We start from the raw sequence: 25,394 nt of genomic DNA on the forward strand, positions 1-25,394 counted from the left end.
GCACTGCAGGATCAGCTGATGGCCAGGGCCCATTCACTCTCCATACAGGCTACCCTCCCTGGCTAGCTGGGACTTATTAAATAAAATACATGCCTTTATCTCTCAGCACATCATTTGTCAGATTATTTTATATATTTAATCTGGATTGAATCTATGACCATTGTACTTACCAATGAACTTTTTCTTGTAATTTATCCTTTTGTCTGTGTCCCTAGCAGTGGCTTGCAATATCTATGATCGTTTGACTTCATGGGGTACTTACTGTATATGTGGTAGGTCCAGTCACAGGGATCATAAATGTCCCCATGGGAAATGAGAGGAGAGAGCCCAACCTGAGTTCCTTGTTCCCTGGAGCAGATGCCTGATGCTGCCACCTTTGAGATTCAGAGCCCATGGGCCCCAATATCTTCAAATGATTTGATTCTGTTCTGTCTGTTGTCCAGGAAAATGGTTCTCCTATATGAACCTAGACATGAAATGTGGATTGTGATCTTTGTCAGTTCTGTGGTTGAGGCAGAGACTATCTTAACTAGGTCTCTCTCAAAGCTTTTCTTTCTTCCCTGTTTGTTTTCCTGGGCTGTCAGCGTTGAGACCGTAAATCTCCCATTTCAGAATCCATTGCTACTGCAGGTGTGGCTCTGCTGGGTGACCCATGCTACCCACATCACTGCAGCGGTTCACCGAGACTTCTGTGTCCACTGGGAAGAACTGCACACAGGTCTGTAATACTAATATACATGGACCTATAATGCTGTCAGCTGTGGATTGTTACTATTTTAGTTCCAAAATGATTTTATAACTTGATCAAGAGCAATATTTTTACTTCAGAGTTCTACTATCATGTATTATTCTCATTGTTGTAGGTCACACCTTTGTGTCTTTGACTTCCTTCGCCAGCCTATTGAATGAATGTTTTGCAGATGCCTTTCTGTCTGTCCTAAAGTGAAAAAGATAGCCACACTGCACACACATGGAGCAGCGAAGACCAATCAGACTCGTAATGCAACTATAGACTTTGCAAAATTATTGTTTAAAAATCTTCATAATATCATCATTGTACTTCCTGAGCATTACACATCTGGAGTTGGTCTTTTATGTTGGTGAAATAGTGTTGCTGGGTCTTTCCTCCCTGTCTACTAGTGTGTGCAAGTTCACATTAATGCTGTGCTCAATGTCACACTAGGGCACCCAGGTGATTCTACTGTAGGTGGTGAATAGTATGAGGGCCATGCTGTTTCCTCATCTAGGTTTCTAACAGGATGCCTGGCTGGTCTCTGTTGGATGAACTAAGGAGGATTCTTTAGCTTTTTCTGGACCTGGATTTTGTATTCTGCCCCCTGCCCCAGTGCTGTATGGTCCCAGGTGTGAAGGGAGGCTGGGCCTGCCTGCTTTGGAAGGCAGCACTCTTCCTGAAGTGGGAGTGGTCCTTCTTTTTAAAAGCCAACATATAGGCCCATGGTAGATACAAAAGTGGGGAAGAGCTATAGGGGAGTTAGTGGGGACCAAGGATTAGGGAGTTGGAACATTAATAAGCACAGCAGTTAATTTGGGCTTAAAAGAATAAAAAGCTTTGCTCTCTCTAAAATTTTAAAACTTGAAAATGTTATGAAAAAGTCCATGAAACTTGGAGGAAGAGTAATGTGAATGTTATTAGTCCCTTTATACCACAGCAAGAATTTTTTCTTTTTGACCTTACCTGAGATTGGATTCATTAGATGGAATCATTTAGAATGCTCAAGAATGCTGAACATGTAAAGATAGATGCATTCAAACTATTTTACTGCATTATGTGTGTTAGAATATTTAGGTCTTTGTTACTGTGATTTTTGTCTTGGGGAGAGTTCACTGGTGATTTCGTCATTATGTGTGAGCACTAGATGGCAGTGTGGATTTTTAAGGTTAGGCCCAGAGCAACAAATTTCAAGTAATTAAAAAAAAAAAAAAATTTTAGTTGTAGTTGGACACAATACCTTCATTTATTTATTTTTATGTGGTGCCTCAGCCTAACCCTAACCCTAACCCAGGATCGAACCCAGGGCCCCGCACGTGCTAGGCGAGCACTCCACCGCTGAGCCACAACCCCAGCCCTCAAGTAAATCAACTGTGCTGGCAGTGCTATACTTGAGACCTCCTTATAACTGAAAGTTCATTCCCTTTGACCAATATTACCCACTTCAATCTTCCCCACTCTTCAGTATCTGGTAACCACTGTTCTACTCCTTTACCTAGTCCTTTTTATTTTTTAATTTGTTTTGCTGAGGGTCTTCTCACTAAGTTGCTGAGGCTGGCCTTGAATTTTTGCTTCTCCTGCCTCAGCTTCCTGAGTCCCTTGAATTACAGAATTACCGATTACTGGGGTGAGCTACCACACCTAGACTATTGGGACTTATTTTATGACCTCAGGTGTGGTGTATCCTGGAGACACAGAAACATAATTTACTGGATCAGAAACTTGTGTGCAAAAATATCTGCAAGAACCAGTGCTTGTGTAGGTAAACCTAAATTACAATCCATGAATTTCTGGAGGCTTGGTATGGACAAATAATATCAACTATTGAGATTGCCTTATTCTTTATTATCTCCTTCAGATTTGGGTCCAAATATACTTCTCCCATTAAAACTTTGAAGTGCGGTGCTAGGGAGCCTCTGGACCGAGGCGCCCCAGCCTCCCACCTGGCAGTTGCCCGCGTTCCCGTCGCCAGCTGTGCCTCCCCGCAGTTTCCTGTTTCCCGGCACCCAAACTCGGACTCACTAGAAAACACTCCCGGGCCGCCCTCAGCCTTGCCCCGCCGCACTCCTCCAGGCCCAAGCTCGAGGCTGCCGGACCCGTCCCTTCGCCCACCCAGCCCCGCCGCACCCCCGGAGCCCGGGAGAAGGGCCTCCGTTTTGCGCACGTCCTCGCGAACTCGGACAACTCGCGAGCCGGGCCGGATGCTGACCCTCTCAGGGCCGGGCAGGCCCACGGAGGCCCAGATGGGCAACTGCTGGGAGTCCGGCCCGCCGCCCGCGCACACGCCGTTCCCGCAGCCTTCAAGGCCCTGCAGATCTAGCGGCCCGGGCCGCGCCCCGTCTGCCCGCGCCCGCCAGTCTTGCAGAGCCTCGGGGAGGCCGGGGTAGGGGCGCCGCGGCGGAGCAAGCGCGGCTCCTGAAGGACTCAAGGGCGGCGTGGGTTAGGAGCCCGGGCCCCGCCCTGCACTGTTTCCCTCCAGGTGCCGGGCGCTGACCAGACCTGGCAGAGCTGAAAGCAGGGCCCAGGGTTCCCCTCAGCGAGACTGGCGCTGGGGGTCTGCACTGCTAACTGACGGGGCCGGGCCAGTGCAGGGAGCGCTAGCTCTGCGAGGGGCGGGGCGGGGCGGGGCGGGGCGAAGCGAAGGCGAGCACGTGGGCGTGCATGGGGCGGGGCTTAGACGGGGACGCGGGTGTGCAGAGCCGCAGTAGCCGTGAGGTGGGGCGTGGAGTGGGCGTGCAGTGGGGCGGGGCTGCGCGGCGTGGTGGGTGTGCGTGGAGGCGGGGCGGGGCCTGGAGCGGGGGCCTGGAGCGGGGCCTGCCCTCGCCGTGACTTCTGGACTCCCGTGGCGTGCGACGCTGGCGTTGGCGGGCAGGTCGCACCGTGCGACCCTGTGGGAGCCTTGGGCGTCGGGGTGGGTGCTGGAGCTGAGGTGATTTCCGATCTGGTGGGTTTGGACTCCCAAGAAAAACCTGACGTCTCAGGGATTCTTTCTCCGTTCGGGTTCCGCTCCGCGCGGCGCCGAGGAGGAATAATGGCTGCCACCTACCAGGTAGCTTGGCCTTTTCTGGCTTTCTTTATTAGTAGCTGTCGATTTTTCTGTTTTGGTTTGCTTGCTTGCTTAAAAGTCTTGCCCGATTTACCCTGGAGTTAAGTGGGAGCGAGTGACCCGATCTCTAGTGTTTACTGTTAAGAACGATGTTCGGGAGGGTGAAGGCCCAGGCCATCCCACCCGACCCCAGCGTTCCACCACAATTTGACCAGTGTTTGGGATTTAGCCTCTCGTCTTTTCAATGTATTGTTTTTTATTATAAAATTATATTGTCTTTTTCGAGAATTTGGAAAATACACAACATAACAAAGAAGAATGTTAAAATTCCAGTCTCCAAATGATCACTATTAATATTTTGATGTAGTTTTATTTCATTCTAGTGTGTATACTATTTTTACGATTTTATAATCAACAGTATTGTTTAAATTTACATTGTAACTTTGTCTTTAAATACTTAATGACATTAACATTTTCATAGTCACATAATATTTCTTTGTGCAATGATTTTTTTTTTTTTTTTTTTTTTTTGCTTTCATTATAAAACATATGGAGAATTTACTAAGAAATACAGAGTAGGGCTGGGACTGTAGCTCAGTGGTAGAGCACCTCTTGCACTCCTGAGCCCCTGGGTTCGATCCTCAGCACCACATAAAAATCAAAAAATAAATAAATAAATAAAATAAAAAATAAAAAAAAAATACAGAGCACACTCTGGTAACCATTGGCCCTGGCAATGCAGAAGACTGCAAACACTTCAGTAACAACCCCAATCAAAACCCTTCTTCCCTCTGACACGTTTTATGATAATCAGTTTTTTCATTATAGTTTTACCTACCAAGTTTGCATCAATAAATGATAACATGCATTTTTACTTTCTGTTAACTTTATGATTTGCCTCAGTAAATGATACCATTTATTCTTTTTTGTTAACTTTATGTAACTGTTTATCCTTTCATATTATGCTATTTTAAACACTATAATTAAATCTGGTTTTTTTTTTTTTCATTTTGTTGAATAGCATACCCTTACATGAAATCAGTTAATTTATATGACCTTTACATTGTTGATGATTACTTGCCCCCCCCTCCTAATTTTGGTCTATTCCATATAATGCTGCTAGAACATTTTTTGCACATAACTAACAATGAACAGGAATTCACATTTCTCTAGGATTATACATTTGGGATGGAATTGCTGGGTAATAGAATATGCCTGCCTATTTCAGCTTTTTTTTTTTAATTGCCAAGTACTTCAAATAGTTGTGCCACTTTGCAGCTTTCCCAGCAGTAAAGAGTTTCCTTGACTCTTAATTCCTTGTTTCTACATCAGTATTTATTATTATTCCTTCATCTTGGTTTCCTTTAAGTTTTTATTGAATACTAACAAAAGGAGAAAAAAAGTGCAAATATATAAATGTGTGGTGAATTTTCACTAACCTGATTCCTGGTAACATCACTCAGATCAAGAAAGAGAAAATTACTGCATGGTGCAATGAGACAGATATTATTACCCTCTTTACATGTATGATTATACTACAGATGTGACTGCATCACAGCCAGAGGAATGAAAAGTCGTGCTCCGTTTGTGTACAGTTTGTTAAAATAATTCAGCTGTCATGTATTACTAATTGGAACAAATTTTAAAATTAAAAAAAAAAAGGGAAAATTACCAAATTTCATTTCTACTTCTACTTTCCCACCACTTTTCCCTGCCCCCCCCCCAAGGGTAACTTGTTCTGACTTCTACCATTAAATTGGTTTCTGAACTTCATATAAATAGAATCAAGTAGTGTATGCCCTTTTGTGTCTGGTTCCTTTATCTCTATATTTTGTTTCAGCATCATTCGTGTTGCTGTATTTATTTGAAATCCACATATCTTCCTTGCTGTGTGCTATTATTTGAAAATATCATGCTCTGTTCATTTTGTTTGTTTGTTTTTTGTTTGCAGCGCTAGAGATTGAACCCAGGGCCTCACCATGCTAGGTGAGGGTTCAGCAGGTATGGGCTGTCCAGTTCTGATGTTGGCAGTCATTTGGATTTCCATTCTTTGGTTATTGTAAGCATCTTTTTAGAGATTGGAAAATATACAAACTAACAAAGGTTGTTAAAATCCCAGTCTGTAAGCAACTACTGTTAATATTTTGAACAATGTTTCATTTGATCAATCTTATACATTTTAGAATCAGTGTGTCAATTTCTATTTAAAAATCCTGCAGCCAGGCACAGTAGCAAGGCCTGCAATCTCAGCAACTGGGGAGGCTAAGGCAGGAGAATCACAAATCAAAGACAGCCTGGGCAACTTGGTGAGATCCTATCTAAAAAAATTAAGAAAAGGGCTGAGATATAGCTCAGTGGTAGAGCATCCCTCCCCAAAAAAAACCTTCCAGGGATTCTGTTTGGGTTATGGGGGAAACCTTACTCATGGTACTGTGGCACAGCCAAGTGGTTAATTCAACCACTGTCACAGAGGTTGAATTAACACATTATCACAGCTTCTGATTTGAGATTATGGAAGAAGAAATTAATGAAGCAATCAGAGTAAAGCCCCTCTCCCCTAGAATATATGTCCAGTAGCCAAAGGGGAGGGGACAATAATTTTTTTTAAATGATAGATGTATGAACTAAACCTGGATATGGGGAGAGAAAGTAGAGAACTAAAACAGAAGTTCACAAACAGAAGCCCAGTGGAAACTAAGCACACTAAAAGAATTTATACAACAAAAAAGATGAAAATATGTAGCTTTTGCACTTTCACAACAAAGTTAACTTTTAATATTTATCACAATGCACAGAGAAAATTGGCAAATCTGTGTGACTGAAAATCAATATTGGAGCTCAAACTATAGTCATACTTGGAATTGCTTCAAAATTAAACAAGGTACTCCCTATAATTGTAAGGGAGTCACTAAATACAAAATAGAAAACAAACAGGCATGCCTCACTTAACCATAGATGTATTTATTTTATAAATTCCTCACAGTCTTAGCACCCATTGCCCCAAAACATACCATAACAGGCATGAGTGCTCCAACCCAGTAAGCTGTAAATTAAAATCAAGTCTGGCATTTACATTATTAGTCTTAGCAAAATGGCATCCTGTGGACCTTTACCTCCAGGTAAAATAGTTAATGTGGTTATATTTGTTTCTGATTATTTCTGTAATTACTACAAACATTGGCTTAAAAGACAAAGTTTTTTATCTTCTACTTGTGGAGATCAGAATTCCCATGTGACTTTCAGTGTATCCACAGTCATGCCCTCTGGAGGCTGTATGGGAGGGTCTGTCTCCTTGCCTTTACCATCTTCTAGAGGCCGCTCCTATTCCTTGGCTTACTGCCTCATCCTCCGTCCTCCTGGCCAGCAGCATAGCATCTTGAAGTCTTCCCCTGACTCTGACCATTCTTTCTTTCTCTTGACTAAAAGGCCTAACAATCACATTGTGCCCACCCATATAACCCACATAATCTCCATCCCAACAGCCTTAATTTTATCACGTCTGGAAAAGTCCCTTTACTAAGTAACATTTTCATAGTTTCCAGGGACTAGGGAATGGATGTCTTTAAGGGGCCATTATTCTCTGCCTATCACAGTGACCTGATATAAATTAAAATAGGGCTTTTAAAGATTGAGGCCTAATATCTAAGACCTATTTGGAGGAGAGGTGTTTACCTCCAGTACTCTGCCCTTTAACTGTATAATTTGACTTCTTATTAATCTTGTAAAGTAGAAATGGTGCCTCATGGTGGATCCTACAAACCTAATGCTGTGGTCCCATCCATTTAAGCCCCCAGACCCAATATTATAAAAATTACTTACTCCATTCAGGCAGTGACTGGTAAATATTTCAGTATCACAGATTTGTCCAATAAATTCTGATTGGTGCCTATTTCAGCAGCCACTAAGTCACAGTTTATCTTTACCTCAGAAAGGACATGACACATCTTATCACAGTACCTGGAGTTTATTGCCATGTTTTTAAAAGAAACCCATCATGTGTGTCAGTTTTTCTAGTAATACATCAATACTGTCATATGCCTATTAATGACATTTTCCTCATGGACACATACATTAATTCTTTTGCTTTTCTTCTAAAACGTGCCTTTTAAAGCCTTTTGGGATGACCCAAAGTGGTTTGACTAACTGACATTTGGCTATTTCAGGATTTTAATCTGAGATTCACTTTTACATATTATACTAGGTCTTTGATTCAGTAACCCCAGTGACACTTCCTCTTTGGGGAATGGAAGATCCTTTGTCTTCTCGTTCTTGGTTCACCTCTTTGTGATGATGGAACTAGTATTCCAACAGCTCTCCAAGAAGGGGGTACATATCATTTAGTCTGTACATATATAGAAATGTCTTTATTCAACATGCTCACAAGGTTGATGGTTTGGGCATGGGATATTAGAAGAGTTGCTCCTCTGTCTGCCTTTCTATAGGAGTCTCTTAGGAAGCCCCTTGCCATGCCACCTCTGCATCTATTATTGAACCTGTTTTTCTCCCTGGGGGTTTTAGGTTTTTGTTTTTATACCAGGTATTATTTTTTTAATATTTATTTATTTATTTAGATGTAGTTGCACATGATACCTTTATTTATATGTGGTGCTGAGGATCGAACCCAGGGCCTTGCACTTGCTAGGCGAGTGCTTTACCACCGAGCCACAACCCCAGCCCCTGTACCAGGTATTATAAAAACTTTATTTTTGATGTAATTTTGTAAAGAATCTCAGAATTTGTCCTTTCTAAGGCATCGAGAGAGAAGGGAAAATAAATACTTATTAGGACTTATTTTGCCCCTTTCTAAGGCATCGAGAGAGAAGGGAAAATAAATACTTATTAGGACTTATTTTGCCATGAATTGTGTTGGGTTGCCTGCACATATGCTACTTTTTTTTGTTATATGAGATTCCATAGTTTGATTTTGCACATACTGAGACATGTCTGGATTGTGAAAATACCCATTTGTAAAAAATTGCTTGGAGAAATGGAACATTTGAGGACCTGAAAACCTGCTTCAGTCACTCATTTCCTTAGATTTCCCCATCTCCAGATTTTTGTCACATAATAGTTCCCCATTTCATTCTGCTTGTCTTACTTCTCTGTGCACACCGTTGCCTTCTGCCTCTTCATGTTTGCCGTTTCAGGGGGTGGTGGTGTTCAGTGATGTGACTGTAGACTTCTCCCGTGAGGAGTGGGAATACCTGAACTCTGTGCAAAGAGTTTTATACAGAGATGTGATGCTGGAGAACTACAGCAACCTGGTGTCAGTGGGTAAGGCTATCTGCCCCACAGATTTCAAGATCTGTTAGGAATGTCTGCTTTCTACATTGTGAATTATTTAGCTGCCTTTGAAATAACTCTGAATTTGTGCTTTCCACTCAGAGTTTGAACTTTGTGGAGTGGAAATTTTTCTGGTTTTCTGTGTCCCTTCCTATAATTTCACTTATTTCTTTAACAAATGACTAGAAATGAATTCTGGGACATCCCAGCATAACTGATTTTTTTTCCTGTAAACAGGACTTTCTATTTCTAAACCAGCTGTGATCACCTTATTGGAGCAAGGGCATGAGCCCTGGACAGGTGGTCCAGTGCCAACTAAAGAAAGCCAGTCCTTACATAAGTGGCAGAAATCAAGAAGAGTGTTGAAGAAGAGCAGTACAGGTGGTAATCCAGCTATCTATGAGGAGGGAACACCTTTGAGTCTGGAAGGTGAGCCTTGTAGACCTTGATCTATGGATCACTCTTACTTTTTTAACCAACCAGTCTTCTTTTACTCCCTTGAAAATTATTGCATCTACATTTGTATTTAAGTATTTTCTTAGCTACTGGAGGAATACAAAAAGGTACTCCTCCAAGTCACCAGTAGATAGCGCCTTTTCTCCTAGGACCAAATTTAGAATCACCTCAAGTGCTTCTTAGCTCTTGATTGCTATGGGGCAGATTCCAGAAGAAAGGCCTCAGACATAGTAAGATAGTTCTACATTGATTGGTGCCAGTAGCCCTGGAAGTTCATGCCTGGAACTCTCCTGGACCCTTCTGTGTGTGTGTGTGTGTGTTGAGTTTAATCTGTATAATTTCTCTGTAATAAACTGAATCCATGAATGTAACTGTTGTGAGTCCTGAGTCATTCTAGTGAATCACTTATCTTAAGGTCTTGCAGACCTCCTGAATGTACAGCCCTATTCCTTTTGTGCAAAAAGGAAAAAGTTAACTCATTCTGTGATTACATAATAAGAAATGTAAAATATCTAGCGTATAAATAAATAGCCCTTCTATGGTTGCTGTTATGATGGAAGAATTTCTTACCTCAAGTAGGTTGAATGAGCAAAAGGTGTGGGTAAAGACTTTAACATGGATTCTGAGGTGTGCCTAATCCCAGCTACATGGAAGGCTGAGACAGGGGACCACAGGTTTGAAGCCAATCTGAGCAACATAGCTAAACTCTATCTCAAAAAAAGAATGTTTTAAATGATTAAAAAATAAAATGGACTACGAGAAAACCAGAGAAAAAATACTCTAAGAACTCCAGAAGTCCATATAGTGATTCCTATGAAACTGTTGCTGAGAACTAAAGCAAACATACATAGAATTAAGCCACATCAAGGCCAGCCAAAGAATGGCAGCAAACTGTAATCTGAACAGTTCCAGAAGATAGCATAGAAATGAGACAGTCTGAATTTTGACTAGCCAATGTAGAGGGCTCCCTGAATACCCGAGACTCAATAAAGATGCCAAAATGTTCACTCCCTAGTATAGAATTAAAGTATTCTGTAGAAAAATCTATCCTAACCCTACCCTAATAGAGCTTAATAAAATCCATGAAAGGATCAAACATCCTTAAATCACCTGTCTACTAGAACAGAATACAAAGTCTTTAATAAAAATTAGCAAAATTGGGCTGGCGTTGTAGCTCAGTGAGTGGTACAGTGCTTGCCTCGCATGTGTGAGGCACTAGCATGTGTGAGGCACTAGGTTCGCTCCTCAACACCACATAAAAATAAATAAGATACTGTGTCCATCTACAACTAAAAAAAATTAGCAAAGTTAAACATTTGACAATATAACATTCTCGATTTCTAGCATTCAAATATAAAACACTAGATGTTGGAAAATAGCATAAATAGTCAACAGAAGTGACAGATGGAATTAGCAGACAGAAGGTTAGAACAACTCTTCTACATATGTGTAATAAGTTAATAGATTTAGGGGAAGCCCTCCATATAATGGCAAGAGACTGGAGAGACTACCTGCCAACAGAGCAATAAGAACTTGTTTTATTCTCTTGCATCTCAAAATTTTAAAGTACATGCAACAGTAGTTTTTCAGGAACATGTCTGGATTCCAAGCAATAAAGACAGTGATTCTCGACAGACAGGAAACCAATAAGGCCCTGTGATTGCCCCATCTTGCTTTGTTGAGAGAGTGAGTCTTAGGATGCAGCTCAGAGAAGTCGGAAGAGCCCAACAAATTCCATGAGTAGAGAAGACGGAGCTGAGTCCAGGGTGATCAAGGCAGCACATGTTCAGAGGAGCACAAAAGGATGAGCTGCAGAGTGAGGGAAGACTAAAGATCTGCAGAAGGGCTCCTTTGAGAGTTCAACAGATTACTGGTAAGCAGATGGGGAATTACCTGAGGCTTCCAGAACCATTTGGAACGACTAGAAGGACCTATGCCCAGCACTCACACAGCCAGGAAAATACCTGCTCCCACTATCCAGACAGACTGAAAAGCCTTACAACTCTTCATGCACATTGATGAGACTGCTCCACAGTGTCTTACCTCAACTGTCAGGCCATGGAACTACTCTGGATCTTCCTAACAGTTCCTAAAAGAAAGATCTAAAAGGATCAGATGACAACTTTCAAGTAATTTAATGATCTCAAAGCTTATTTAAAGGAATACAAAATCTAGTACTCAACAAGACAATTCACAATGCCTCATGTTCAATACAAGATTATTGTGCATGCCAAGATAGAAAAAGGATCCATAATGAGGACAATTTTTGTTAAAACCAACCAAGAAATGGTAAATATTAGAAGACATTTTTAAAGTTATAACTATATTCCAAGTGTTAAAAAGTTGAGCCAGACGTAGAACATCCTTTTAAGCACCCATATTGTTTCTAGAGTAGAAAACTAAAAAGCCTGCATTGGGTTGTACAGTGGATTCAATATTTCATGTTCAGAAAAGGTTAGTGAACTGGAAAGCAGCAACTGAAATGCAAAAGAGGAATGAGTGGATGTGACTTTTGGAATAACTTAGGCAACCTAATATACAAGTGTTTGGAGTATACTCCAAAGAGAACTGGCAGCAGAGAAAATATAAGAATGACCAAAAATTTGACAAAACGGATACACAAGCTTCAAAGAACTTCAAATATAAGAAGCACACATATTTAAAGACTGTAAGACATAATCAAATTGCTCAAAGACTGTGTGAGCATCTCAGGTTTCATGATTTTTATGATCTTTAATCACATGGGCAGTTTCAATTATGGAAGCTAGTGTTTCTCAGTTGGTATATACTGTACTACAAGATATGGAAATCTCATCTAAAATCCAATTAGTTGCTGCAAGGTGGTATTCATTGGCTTTTATAATAGGCCCATCTATGTTCCACACAGAGGGGTTAGAGAACTTCCCAGCTTCTAACAAAGTCATTAAACTGGTAATCACTTTTTGTCACAAAGTATTCTATCCTGTCAAATCAACCTGTATGAACTTGGACAGTTCTATTGGTTCCCATTTATCATATGCAATCCGTAGTGTTTAAATATTGAATTTATAGTTTCACAATACTAGGTAGTGCATTCCCAGTCAGATATAATGTCTAGTCATTTAATATATTTAGGTAAAGAAAATGTAAAGTCTGTTCATTCCAATTCTTATCCATGTTTCAGCAGTTCCACCAGTGGCTCCCATATCCTTACACTCTAACTCTGTCCCCCAATAGGGCTTCTCTAGTGGAAGTTTGAATCATTCTGTTTTGTGTTTCCATGTCAAGGAGTCCCAGAAAGTTTCTTCCTCACCTCTTGGTTAATTTGTGTTTGTGCATTATGAGTACATAAAGCCTTTGTATTCCTAGCTGGGGGTTGGGCTGAGGGACCCTGACTCTTTCATCAATCTTTACCCTGTTGAGTCTGATCACACCATAATTTGATATATGTATGCATCACACAATGATTGTGCCTTGCAGCATTTTAAGTTCTTCTTGAATAATAAATAGCTCAAGTTTTGTTTACCACCCATCAGTGTTGAAGGACGAACACAGACTCCTACTGATCCACCTTCCTTCCTGTAGTATTGTACTGAGACATTTGTTTGCTTTTATCAATGTCCACCTTATTCATCCCATTTCTTAAACTATTTAAAGATGAGTGTGGGTGTAACTCAGTGGTAGAGCACTTGCTTAACATGCATAAGGCCCTGGGTTCCATCCCTATGCGCGCGCACATACACATACACATACACACACACACACACACACACACACACAACAACAAAAACAACAACAAAAAAAAACCTTCAAAGATTTCTACCCTGTTTAATGAGTCTCTTGAATCTCCCCTTTATATTTCTGTCTTTCTCCATTCTCTTGCAGCTTACTCTAATTTCCATAACTGTTTCAGCATAATTTTTTCCTTTGGTAGCATCCCTGTGGCTGTAGCTCAGAATAGATGAAATGCAAGCTCAGCCCAGATTCCAGATCACAATAACAGAGGCATTTATTTTGTAGTTCACTTATTTCATTTTAATTTGCTTTTCTTAATGTATCTAGGGAGCCATCTAAGAACACAATATCATTTAAAATATTGTGATTAAATTACACAGCCTTTGGCTGTTAGGGCTGTGAACTACATTTGCAGGCAAGAGAAAAGAGAAGTCTGGTTGCATGTCCTACTGCTTAAAAAGCAGTCCACTTAGGTCAGCAAGTATGTGAAGGCCTTGGCTGCTCTGCCTGTGACCCCAGCCCAGAGTGCAAGACAATTGTCTCTACTATTCAGGTGTATGTTAGAACTGCCAAATGTATTGTTTAAAGGCATGTAGAAAATCTCATCTATGCCATAAAGGTTCTGGTTATAGAATAAAGAGTAAATGTCATGTCATCAAAATTAAGAGAAGCTCAGGTGCCTTTTATAAAAAGCAACATTTTGAAATTTAAAAGCTTAAGTAGACTTGCTTGGTTGACAGAGAAGTTATAAGACAGCTCAAGAGCTTTCAGGTCTAAGACAAAGCTATGTTGCTTAGATGTTAAAATTTTGTAGTGGATTGTGCAATTGCTGGGTTGCCACCTAAAATATTTTAATGTAATCTATTGAAAACGATTTTACCAAAGTGTAAGTATTAAAAAGTATATGGGCAAAAAAAAAAAAAGTAGTGAACCAATTCATCAGGAAGTGGGTCTGTTATTTCTGAAGTTCACTGATAACTTTTTACTTCTAATAACCAGCTGAGCATGAGTAACTAGGATTCCAGTTTTGGATTAACTAGTTACTGAGAATCCAAATTTTGTCAACTGCTCTTTCAACCTTTCTTGTCCCACGCCATGATTTCACCATGTGTCAGTGAGCCAGGATCATTTTAGCAACCCCACCTTTTGATACCAGCTGTAGTTTTTAAGATTACCAAGCCCACTCTTAGATTCAGGAGTTTACTAGATGTATTATCAGATTGCTTGAAGCTGTTTTAACCACATTCATGGTTTATTACACTGGAAGAATAGAGATTCAGATCAGCAAAGAAGGGGAACATAGGAGAGGGTCCAGGAATAATGTGGTATGAGCTATCATTTGTCCTTCTTCAGGGGAATCACATGGATAGCACTTTTTACTTTTTCTGAAACAATATGTGGCAATACACATGGAATACTGTCAACCAAAGCTTTTGTGTCCAAGGTTTTCATTAGATGTTAACAGACTATTTTATGTAACTTAAGCTCTGAGTTATTCCATGCTGCACAGAATAGAAGTTTTCAGGCTGTGCCTAAGCCTTTGTTACTCCATTTTGTAAAGCAATGGTTTGCTATAAGCTGCTCTGTTTTGTGTTTAAGGGCTGAGGCGTAATGATTCCACACCTTGTTTGTACAAATAGATAACCACTATCTACCTGCCATAACCATAGGCATAAGCTGATAAATAAATTGTGCTAGTAAGGATAACCACCTGTACTTGGGTGCAGTGGCACATGCTTATAATCCCAGCAGCTCAGGAGGATGAGGCAGGAGGATCACAAGTTCAAAGCCAGCTTCAGCAAAAGTGAGTGCTAAGCAACTCATTGAGACCTTGTCTCTAAATGAAATACAAAATAGGGCTGGGGATGTAGCTCAATGGTCAATCCCCAGTAACCCCTGCCCCCCAAAAAATGACCACCTCTGAACTTATAAAATTAATCAGAAGCACATGGATACATGTGCATATTAAACTCACATCAGACAAAACATGAGCTTATCAAACACGCCAGACCACCAAATGATGCTACCCACTCACTCAAGACCCATAAAAGAAGGAGCATCCCAAGACAGGACAGAGTGGCTTCCTGACCCCATTCAGCCATAAATAAAATGAAATTATGTCATTTGCAGGAAAATGGGTGGAAATAGAAACCATCATGTTGAGCAAAATAAGTCAAACTCAAAAGGTCAAGGATCATATGTTTTCTCTCATATGCAGAAGCTAAAGAGGAAAAAGGAAAAGAAGGTGGTATAGATCTCCTAAAAATCAAAGGGAGTTCAGTAGAGGAAAGGGACTAGGGGGTTAGAGGGAGGGCAGGAGCGGGAAAATGCCGGGAGTGATACTGGCCAAATCATATTGTTATATTGGGTGCATGTACAAATATGTAACAACAAATTCCAACATTATGTACTTCTGTAATGTACCAGTAAAAAATGTGGAAAACAAGACATAACACCTCCACCTATTAAACTAAGAAAAATAATAAAAGAAAAACCTATAAATCTAAAAAAAGAAAAAGAAATTAAGATTGGAACAAATGAAATTGTGATTGCCCTGTTTATGACTATCAGGTGATCCACAATTTTCAGTGAACTGCCACTGATAAAAGTGGTGTACCTGAGAATTTATTATTCTTCAGTAAAATCTGAAAACATGGAAAGAAACAAACGTGTTTGGTCTGTATTAATGACATACCATGCTCATGACACTAGGTAAATATAATATTGTCAGGGAGGACATATTCAAGCCTTAGAGTTTCTCTACCAAGTGGCAGGCAAGAGTCAAACTTTATTCAGGCTAGGTTAATCCTTTACTGCAGAGGATCTCAGAGTGACTCAGTGATTTGTCTCCAAATTTAAGCTTGTATTTTAGTGCTGGGATATAAAACAACCCAATTTTAATATTCTTACTATACCACATCACCCATTTTATTTTGTCCCACTTATCTGAACTTACAGATTTCTCCCACTATCTGTCACAAACGTAGCCATTGCTCCACAAATAATGTTTCATGGAATTCTTAAAGAAAAAAAGCATTTTCAAGAAATTCATATATTTTTAAGTCCAACCATGGCAGTCTTCCCTAAGTCCATCCATTCCTGCATGACTCATTTGATGGTTTCCCTTAGATTATAATCAGTCTGGATTTCTACCTTTTATCAGCCTAACTTCAGATCATTTCCAATACATTATTTATTAGCATGCTTTCTGTTCTTTCACCTCAGAAATATCCTCTGGTTTTACTTGTTTAATTCATGTCATAGGTATGATATTCCTCTCCTTTTTACAATACACATGTATGGTAATGTATTATAAAAATATATAACCAAGCAAGCCTTTCCTTCAATTTGGATGATCATGTAGGACAATATATATTTTATCAATCCTCCCAAATAATTCAGTCATACAAATGTTTGAGAATCATTGACAATCTCTTATTCATTTCTTTCATCTTCCTATATGGATTTATTCATTCTTTTTTTTTGTTCATTTGTTGAAAGGCACAGCTCTAGTCAGTAGTGCCTTACTATTTACTATTAGTTTATTTGAAAACATTTTTTTGTTTTTATCTTTCCAACCATAGAAGTTTTATTTCTCCCAAGTTAAGAGAGGAGCAAATGTTTTATTTTTATTTCATTTCAGATCAACCATTGAAGTCTGCATCCAAGAATCAACCTTTAAAGGGAAAAATTAGTAATGTAAAATCATTCTCATTAGAGTTCACGGAAGGAATTATAAGGCCGTGCTCAAGTGTCCAAGATATTTGGGAATGTAAAGACCAATTTGAGGGACCATATTCTTATCAAGAAGCACATTTCAGCAAAGTAATAATCACCAGTGAAGATGTACCTGCTTTTGATCAGCAGGTATCTCTTACTCTATACCACAGATCTGGAAATGAAGAGAAACCATATTACTGTAAGGAATGTGGGAAGGCTTTTAGTCGTGGATCACAACTTACTCAACACCAGAGAACTCACAGTGGTGAGAAACCCTATGACTGTAGGGACTGTGGGAAGGCCTTCAGTTGTAGTTCAGCACTTTCAAGACATCAGAAAACTCACACTGGTGAGAAACCCTATGAATGTAAGGAATGTGGTCAGTCCTTTAGTTGTGGCCCATATCTTCTGCGGCATCAGAGGATTCACACTGGTGAGAAACCTTATGAATGTAGACAATGTGGGAAGGCTTTTAGTTGGATGTCATATTTTTCTCAACATCAAAGAATACATACTGGTGAAAAACCCTATGAATGTAAGCAGTGTGGAAAAGCATTTTGTTGGAAGTCCTATCTTACAAAACATCAGAGAATCCATACTGCTGAGAAATTTTATGAGTGTAAGGAATGTGGGAAGGCCTTTAATAAGACCTCAAAACTTGTTCAACATCAGAGAATTCACATTGGAGAGAAGCCCTATGAGTGCAAAGAATGTGGAAAAGCCTTTATTAGGAGCTCAAGCCTCATTCAGCATCAGAGAATTCACACTGGTGAAAAACCCTATGAATGCAAGGAATGTGGAAAGACCTTTAGTTGTAACTCATACCTTTCTCAACATCAGAGATTTCACACTGGTAAGAGACCCTATGAATGTAAAGAATGTGGAAAGACCTTTAGTTACCACTCAAACTTCACCATACATAAGAAAATGCATACAGGTGAGAAACCCTATGAATGTAAGAACTGTGGCAAGGCCTTTACTAGGAGTTGGAACTTTATTCGACACCAGAGAATTCATAATGATGATTAACTCTATGACTGGAAAAAAATACATACAGGATTTTTTGATGGTTCAGATTTTTTAAAACCTGAGAATTAAAATAGTAGACTATCCTATAATGTAATTGTTAGGAAAAGCTACCAATGGCCTACAAAATTTACTAAGCCTCCCAAATCCCACACTTACAACCTTATTGTAAATATCAGAAAAGTTCTTATTTGAAAGTAACTATGTGAATTTATCTCCTTAAATAGACCATAGTTTATTCAGAATCAACTTTGCAACCATTTCAGATTTTACTATAAAAGTATGGATGTGTCTAAATCAATAATTTAACCACAAATTCTTATTAATTTCTTTATTCCACATGTTTGCACTGCCTCCTGTTATTGACACGTTATATTAATATTGACCTGTGTTTCAGGACCTTATTTGCCCTTACAAATACTCAAAGTATTTAAATATATAAATTTGATATTTTATATAACAGATTTATATATGTTTGTTTTAAAAAGATGGACTTACTTTCCCTTTTATGAAAATATCATTTTATGTTATATAAAGAAGCACAAGGGAAAAATCTTTTATTTCTATCAAAAAATCCACTGTCAGTGGGATCCAATGAAATGTGTTTATGAAATATTTACATGCTATAATAACATTTTTTACCTACCATTTCTGTGCCAAAGAAATTTTCCTGTCAGTATATAGATCTCCTATAACTGTTAATGGCTTCACTGGGTTCCCTATGATGCTGTATTTATCAAATACCTTTGATTGTTTGCCTCCAAGTTGGGAAGGTCATGAGCAATGTCCTTTAAAAAATAAAAATTTTTCTAGACATATCTTTATACATTTATCTGTTTTTAGGAAAGTTTTTATTGCAAATAATACATAAATACAATTCTTGTGAAAAAAGATTTAAACATCAGAAATTCCTAAGTTCTTGTTTCATGCCTATCCTGAATCCCTGTACACTTTCCAAATGTAAGCACTGTTATTAATCTTTATGAATCAAAATCTTTTATCTATGTTTTAAAAACTATTAATGTTTTATGATAGTATATTTATGCATTGTGAAATACAGGTGGAATTCTACCTCATTGTGTGAGAATCAGTAAGTTTGTAAACCTAAAGTGCTTATTTGTTTTATAATAAATATTAGGCAAATGTTGGTCATCGAGATAATTATTTGTGGAATAGAATTTGTTGTATACCAGTTTACAGATTTCTATGATGATTGCTGTACTATCGGTGTTATAAAAATTGGGGAGACTTTCACCAGCAACTTTTCTTTATTGAATAAAGTTTACCCTGAAGAAATCAAAAGCACAAACTGACCCTAATATATATGAAGCATTTTACTCAGACCATAAGCTGCATAGATATTATGCAAGCCTGAAACGCTACATGGTGTAGCTGAGCACGACTTTCCAAAGAGCAGAAAGAAGATTTAGAAATGTGTCTCTATAATCAGTTCTGGAAAAAAAGAATGGATGTCTAAGCATGCTTTTTGACAAAATTATAACAAAAATCTTGATAACAGTATAGCATGAAACATCCAGAGATCCATTTATGGTCCATCTAAATAACCACTGGTTTGAAACAAATCAAGACTGAAATTACATAATCTTTGGGAATAAAAATGAATGACAAAAGGCCTACTGTGTAGAAAATCCTGGAAGTACAGTAAATGCTACATGTCCTATTAAATAGCTACGCCTAAGTGCCACGCCCACAACATCACCATCCAATCCCGGCGGGGCGCGCCAGCTCACGAGGTCCGCGACCACCGGCCGGCCCCGCCCATAGGACCGAGAGCCTCTGCGCAGAACGGCGCGGTAGCAGCCAATCCGCAGCCGGAAGGCCCGGTCCGGGCAGAAGCGGCCTGGGCGCTAGGGCCGCCGGGAAGAGTAGTCCTGGAGTCGTAGCGCGGTCAGAGCCCGCGCCCGCGGGACGGGTAAGGTAGGTGGATCCAGCTAAATTGACTGCAGCTTGCGGGGCAGTTACGCTTCGCAGGGGTGGATCGTGTGAGTCTGGGGCCGGCGCTAGAGGCTCCGGAGGCTCTTCGGAAACCAAGCCTGGAGCGAGAAAGCGGTAGACGCGCCCCTGGCGGCGGCGGCACTGGGCCGCCTGGAGGCAGCCCAACAGAGCACGGCCTCCGCAGGGGAAGCTGTCCTCGGTCCAGCACGAGTCCCTCGCGGCGGCCCTACCCATCGATTTGGGAAACTTCATTCAACGAATTTTTGTTTGAGTTTCTAGAGAAATATATGCTCATTGAGAAAGTGCATTTAAAGGAAAAAAACAGCATCTCACTGACTTGTAGTGTTTAACTGTTAAAGGAGGCTTAACTTTGGAAATGTGTTTTATATCTTTTTTGTTGTTGTTGTTGACTGTTGATGGACCATTTATTTTATTTATATGTGAGAATCCAGCCCAGTGCCTCACATGTGCTAAACAAGCGCTCTACCACTGAGCTAGGGCCCCAGCCCCATATCATATATTTTTTAGTTTCATGCATTCCTACCCAGATATTTTAGTATTTCCATTCCTCTCTATTATTTGCAGTGCACTGATCCTGTCACTATTTCATAGTTACCTACTGTGCTCCCTTCCTTCTTCACACACACACATACACACACACACGTGTACACTCACTTGCCTGAACCCTTAACTTGCTTGCAGTTCTCTGGCTCTGATTAAATACAGTTCTGATTAAAGTAAAATCCCTGACTACTTGCATCTGTACCCATTCAGTTTAACTGAATTTAGCTGGGAGGGGGGAAAAAAAAAAACATTTGGGGCTGGGGATGTGGCTCAAGCGGTAGCGCTCGCCTGGCATGCGTGCAGCCCGGGTTCGATCCTCAGCACCACATACAAACAAAGATGTTGTGTCCGCCAAGAACTAAAAAATAAATATAATAATAATAATAAAAAAAACACCAAACACACCGACAGTTCTGACTTTAAAGTTTTAATCTTCTTCCTGATAATTTCTTTGTGTGTCACAATAACATTGGCATTTTGGATTTGACCAATAATGTTTCCTTGTGGTTAAATTTACATTATTTTTAGCAGGAATACAAAAATGATGCTGAATTCTTTTTAGTGTATCAGGAGTTAGTTACTGTGGGTTATTCCCATCTGGCTCTCCTCAGCGTTAGCCACTTGGTTAAGGTAGTACCTTTTGTGTATCCACTGTGAAATTGTTGTCCTGTCCTTTGCATTTACATAACTGTCTTTTGGGGAGATGCTTTGAGATGATATACTCTGTTACTTTTCAAATTTCTATGCACAGACTTTAAATTAAATATTGGTTCTTCGAATCTGTTATGGTGCTTGTCAAATGTTGATTTTTCTAATTCCATCATTCTGGAATAATTCCATCATTCCTTTATTTGTTAATCAGAATTCTACAGAAATGAAGAGTTTTCCCCTCTGTTACTCTATACTTATTAGTTTACTTCCTTATGTCTCTGTGAACTCTTGGACACTTTATTAAATATATTATAATCCTGTAATGATTTGGGAGGAGTAATCTACTTATTCCAGGGGATCCCTTCAAGTTCTTCTGTCCTTTAGCCCATTTCCCTATCATTTTTTGAGAACTTCCTCACTTTTTGACATCAAGAAGTTCTAGGCTTATTTGATATTTTCCTCATTTCAACCATATAATAAGTTGCTTCTCTGAGGAGTCTTGGTTCCATTATTGGCCTGTTGTGTTCAAAAGCCATGATTTAAAGTAACTTAATGATCTTGGGAATATCATTGGTTGTTGATTGTCTTCTGGATGGAGTTAGGAAGTAGATGTACATGTGTGCATCCATATACATGCATGTGCACATTCAGCATCTGTACCCATTCCTATATCTAGTTATCTGTGTATTAAAGCCCACATGTGTATTAAAGTTTCCATTGACACTTCCAATTTCAACCCAATATCATATGTCTTATTCTACCATTTGCTTTCCCTTTCCCATATTTACAACTTTTTCTCTGACATATTCCTGGCTTCTATAATATACACTATATTATTTCATCAATCTTAGAATGCACAGAAAATAGTTTCAAAATTGCCATTCTATGCAAAGGAAGAATGTACTGATATTGTTTAACATCGAATTTATTTATTTATTTATACATATTATGGATTGAACCCAGAGACACTTTACCACTAAGCTACGTCCCCAGCCCTTTTTATTTTATTCAACTCCATCCCCAGTCCTATTTATTTATTTATTGAAACAGGGTCTCACCACGTTGCTCAGGGCCTTGCTAAGTTGCTGAGGCTGGTCTTGACTTGCAATCCTCCAGCCTCAGCCTCCTGAGTCATTGGGATTACAGATGTGCACCACTGTGCTCAGCTTTATACTGCTTTTAATCACATTAATAAAAGTGTTTCCATGTTGACAGTTACAAGTAGAAGTACATTGATTGTAATTTTGTGCTATCATATGTCATTTTGACACACATCTCATTTTGACCCTACCAGCAAATTATGGTGGAAAACCTGAAGCCTGTGCCCACACATCCGATTTAAAACCATTACTGAGCATTGGAATAGAACCAGACACAGTGGAATGACATTAACAAGTTGGCAGACTAGGACTCTCTGGGCCCTTGGCTCCATAGAGACATAAAAAATAAAGCAAAACATAATGGGGGACTGGCTAAAATAACTATACAGGAGCTCTGAGATACAGTTAAAAGGCTCATAGCAATCAAGTGAATGCTTTCAATCAAGAAAAAGCCACATTCAATGAATGTAATTCATCACATCAGTAGAATCCCATGATTCTCTCAATAGATGCAGAAAAAGCATTTGACAAAATACAGCATCCATTTATGCTCAAAACACTAGAAAAACTAGGGAACGTAGGAACATACCTCAACATTGTAAAAGCTATCTATGTCAAACCCAAGGCCTACATTATATATATAAGGAGAAAAACTGAAAGCATTCCCTCTAAAAAAACTGGAACAAGACAGGGATGCCCTCTTTCACCACTTCTGTTCATCATAGTCCTTGAAACTGTAGCTGGAGCAATTTTTAAAAAGAGGATACAAAGAGGAAAAAAAGAACTCAAAGTCTCCCTGTTTATCAATGACATGATTCTATATTTAGAAGTAAAAACAAACAAACAAAAAACAACAACAAAAAAAAAACTCCACTAGAAAACTTTTAGAACTCATAAACCAATTCAGAAAGTAGCAGGATATAAAATTAACACCTAAATTAATTGTATTCATATACATAAGGGTCGAATCAATGGAAAGAGAAATTAGGAAAACTGTCCCATTCACAGTAGTCTCAAAAAATAAAAATAAAATATTTGGGAATTGATCTAACAAGAGGTGAAAGACCTCAACAGTGAAAACTACAGAACTCTAAAGAAAGAAATTGAAGAAGACCTGAGAACGGAACAAGCTCCCATGTTCTTGGATGGGCAGAATTAATATTGTCAAAATGGCCATACTCCCAAAAGTGTACACAGATTTAATGCAATTCCTATTAAGCTTCCTGTGACCTTCTTCATAGAAATAGAAAAATCAGCCATAAAATTCATTTGGAAAAATAAGAAGCTAAAGCAATCCTGAGCAAGAAAAGTGAAGCATGAGGCATCACAATACCAGACCTTAAATTACACTACAGGGTTATACTAACAAAAACAGCATGGTATTGGCATCAAAACAGAAATGTAGGCCAATGGTACAGAATAGAAGTAACAGAGAAAAACCCATATAAATATAGTTACCTCATACTAGACAAAGGTGCCATAAACATACATTGGAGAAAAGGGGCTTTTCCACAAATAGTGCTGGGAGAACTGGAAATCTATATGTAGCAAAGTGAAACTAGATCCCTGTCTTTCACTCTGGACAAAACAACTCAAAGTTGGGCTGAGGTTGTGGCTCAGTGGTAGCGTACTCATCTGGCATGTGTGAAGGAGTGGGTTCAATCCTCAGCACCACATAAAAATAAATAAATAAAATAAAGGTATTGTGTTCACCTACAATTAAAAAAATATTAAAAAATAAAAACAACTCAAAAGTGGATCAAGGACCTAAGCATTAGACCAGAGACCCTCATCCAACCAGAAGAAAAAGTAGGTCCAACTCTATCATATCAGCTTAGGAACCAATTTCCTCAACAAGTGCAAGAAGTAAAATCGAGAATTAATAAACGGGATGGTTTCAAGCTAAAAACTTCTTCATAGCAAAGGAAACAATAAATAATTTGAAGAGAGAGCCTACGGAATAGGAGAAAATCTTTGCCTGTACCTCAGAGCATTAATCTCCAGGATATATAAAGAACTCAAAATACGTAATACCAAAAAAACCAATAACCCAATCAATAAATGGGCAAAGGAACTGAACATTTCCCAGAATATGATCAGTCAACAAATACATGAAAAAATGTTCAATATCACTAGCAAGAGCAATGCAAATTAAAACTACACTGAGATTTCATCTCACTCCAGTTAGATGGCAATTATCAAGAATACAAGTAACAATGTTGGCAAGGATGTTGGGGGAAAGGCACACTCACACATTGCTAGTGGGACTGCAAATTGGTGCAACCAATCTGGAAAGCAGTATGGAGATTCCTTAGTAAACTTGGAATGGACTCACCATTTGACCCAGCTATCCCACTCCTTGGTTTATACCCAAAGGAGTTAAAAACTTAAAATCAGCATACCACAGTGGTGGCAGCCACATCAATGTTTATAGAAGCTCAGTTCACAATAGCTAAGCTAGGTGCCCTTCAACAGATAAATGGATTTTTAAAAATGTGTTACATATACACCACAGAATATTACTCGGCATAAAGAAGAATGAGATTGTAGCATTTGCGGGTAAATGGATGTAACTGGAGACAATCATGCTAAGTGAAATAAGTCAAACCCAAAAAAACCAAAGGCCATATTTTCTGAGATGCACATACTGACTCACAATTGGCAGGGGAAGGGGATTAGGGGAGGTTCACTGGATTGAACAGGGTGGGTGGGGGGAAGGTAGGGATAGGAATAAGAAAGACAGTAGAATGAACATAACTTTGGACATCACTTTCCTATGTTCATATATAATGTAACTCCACATCATGTACAATCACAAGAATGGGAAAGTATACTCTATGTATGTATGATATGTCAAAATACATTCTAGAGTCATGTATAACTAAAAATTACAAATAATAATTCTTTTTAAAAAAACTTGAACCAATAAAAAAAAAAAAAAGAAAAAGCCACATTCAAAATGGCAGGAAGCCTTGAGGTGTTTTTACTCTCCCTTAACCCAACACCTCCCTGGTAGGACGAGGTTCACAGTCTGAAGGAAGCAGCAGCCCAGTGCTCAATTTCCTTGATTAAAATGTAAGGAGGAGAAATTACTATATTTTGCAACATTTGAACCTGTCTGGTCACCATTTGACCCAGCTATCCCACT

General features: G+C 39.2%; 1 protein-coding gene across 1 annotated transcript; it reads left to right on the top strand.

Annotated features, from left to right (window-relative positions):
• Window positions 1-3,391: 3,391 nt before the first annotated feature.
• Window positions 3,392-18,379, top strand: LOC143382713 (uncharacterized). The gene is made up of 5 exons (XM_076836921.2): window positions 3,392-3,491; window positions 3,694-3,779; window positions 8,924-9,050; window positions 9,297-9,488; window positions 16,873-18,379. Exons 1-5 carry the CDS (start codon window positions 3,392-3,394, stop codon window positions 17,976-17,978), a joined length of 1,611 nt encoding a protein of 536 aa, XP_076693036.2. The 3' UTR covers window positions 17,979-18,379.
• Window positions 18,380-25,394: the final 7,015 nt, after the last annotated feature.

Source organism: Callospermophilus lateralis, chromosome 17 (genome assembly GCF_048772815.1).
Source record: "Callospermophilus lateralis isolate mCalLat2 chromosome 17, mCalLat2.hap1, whole genome shotgun sequence".
NCBI lineage: Eukaryota > Metazoa > Chordata > Mammalia > Rodentia > Sciuridae > Callospermophilus > Callospermophilus lateralis.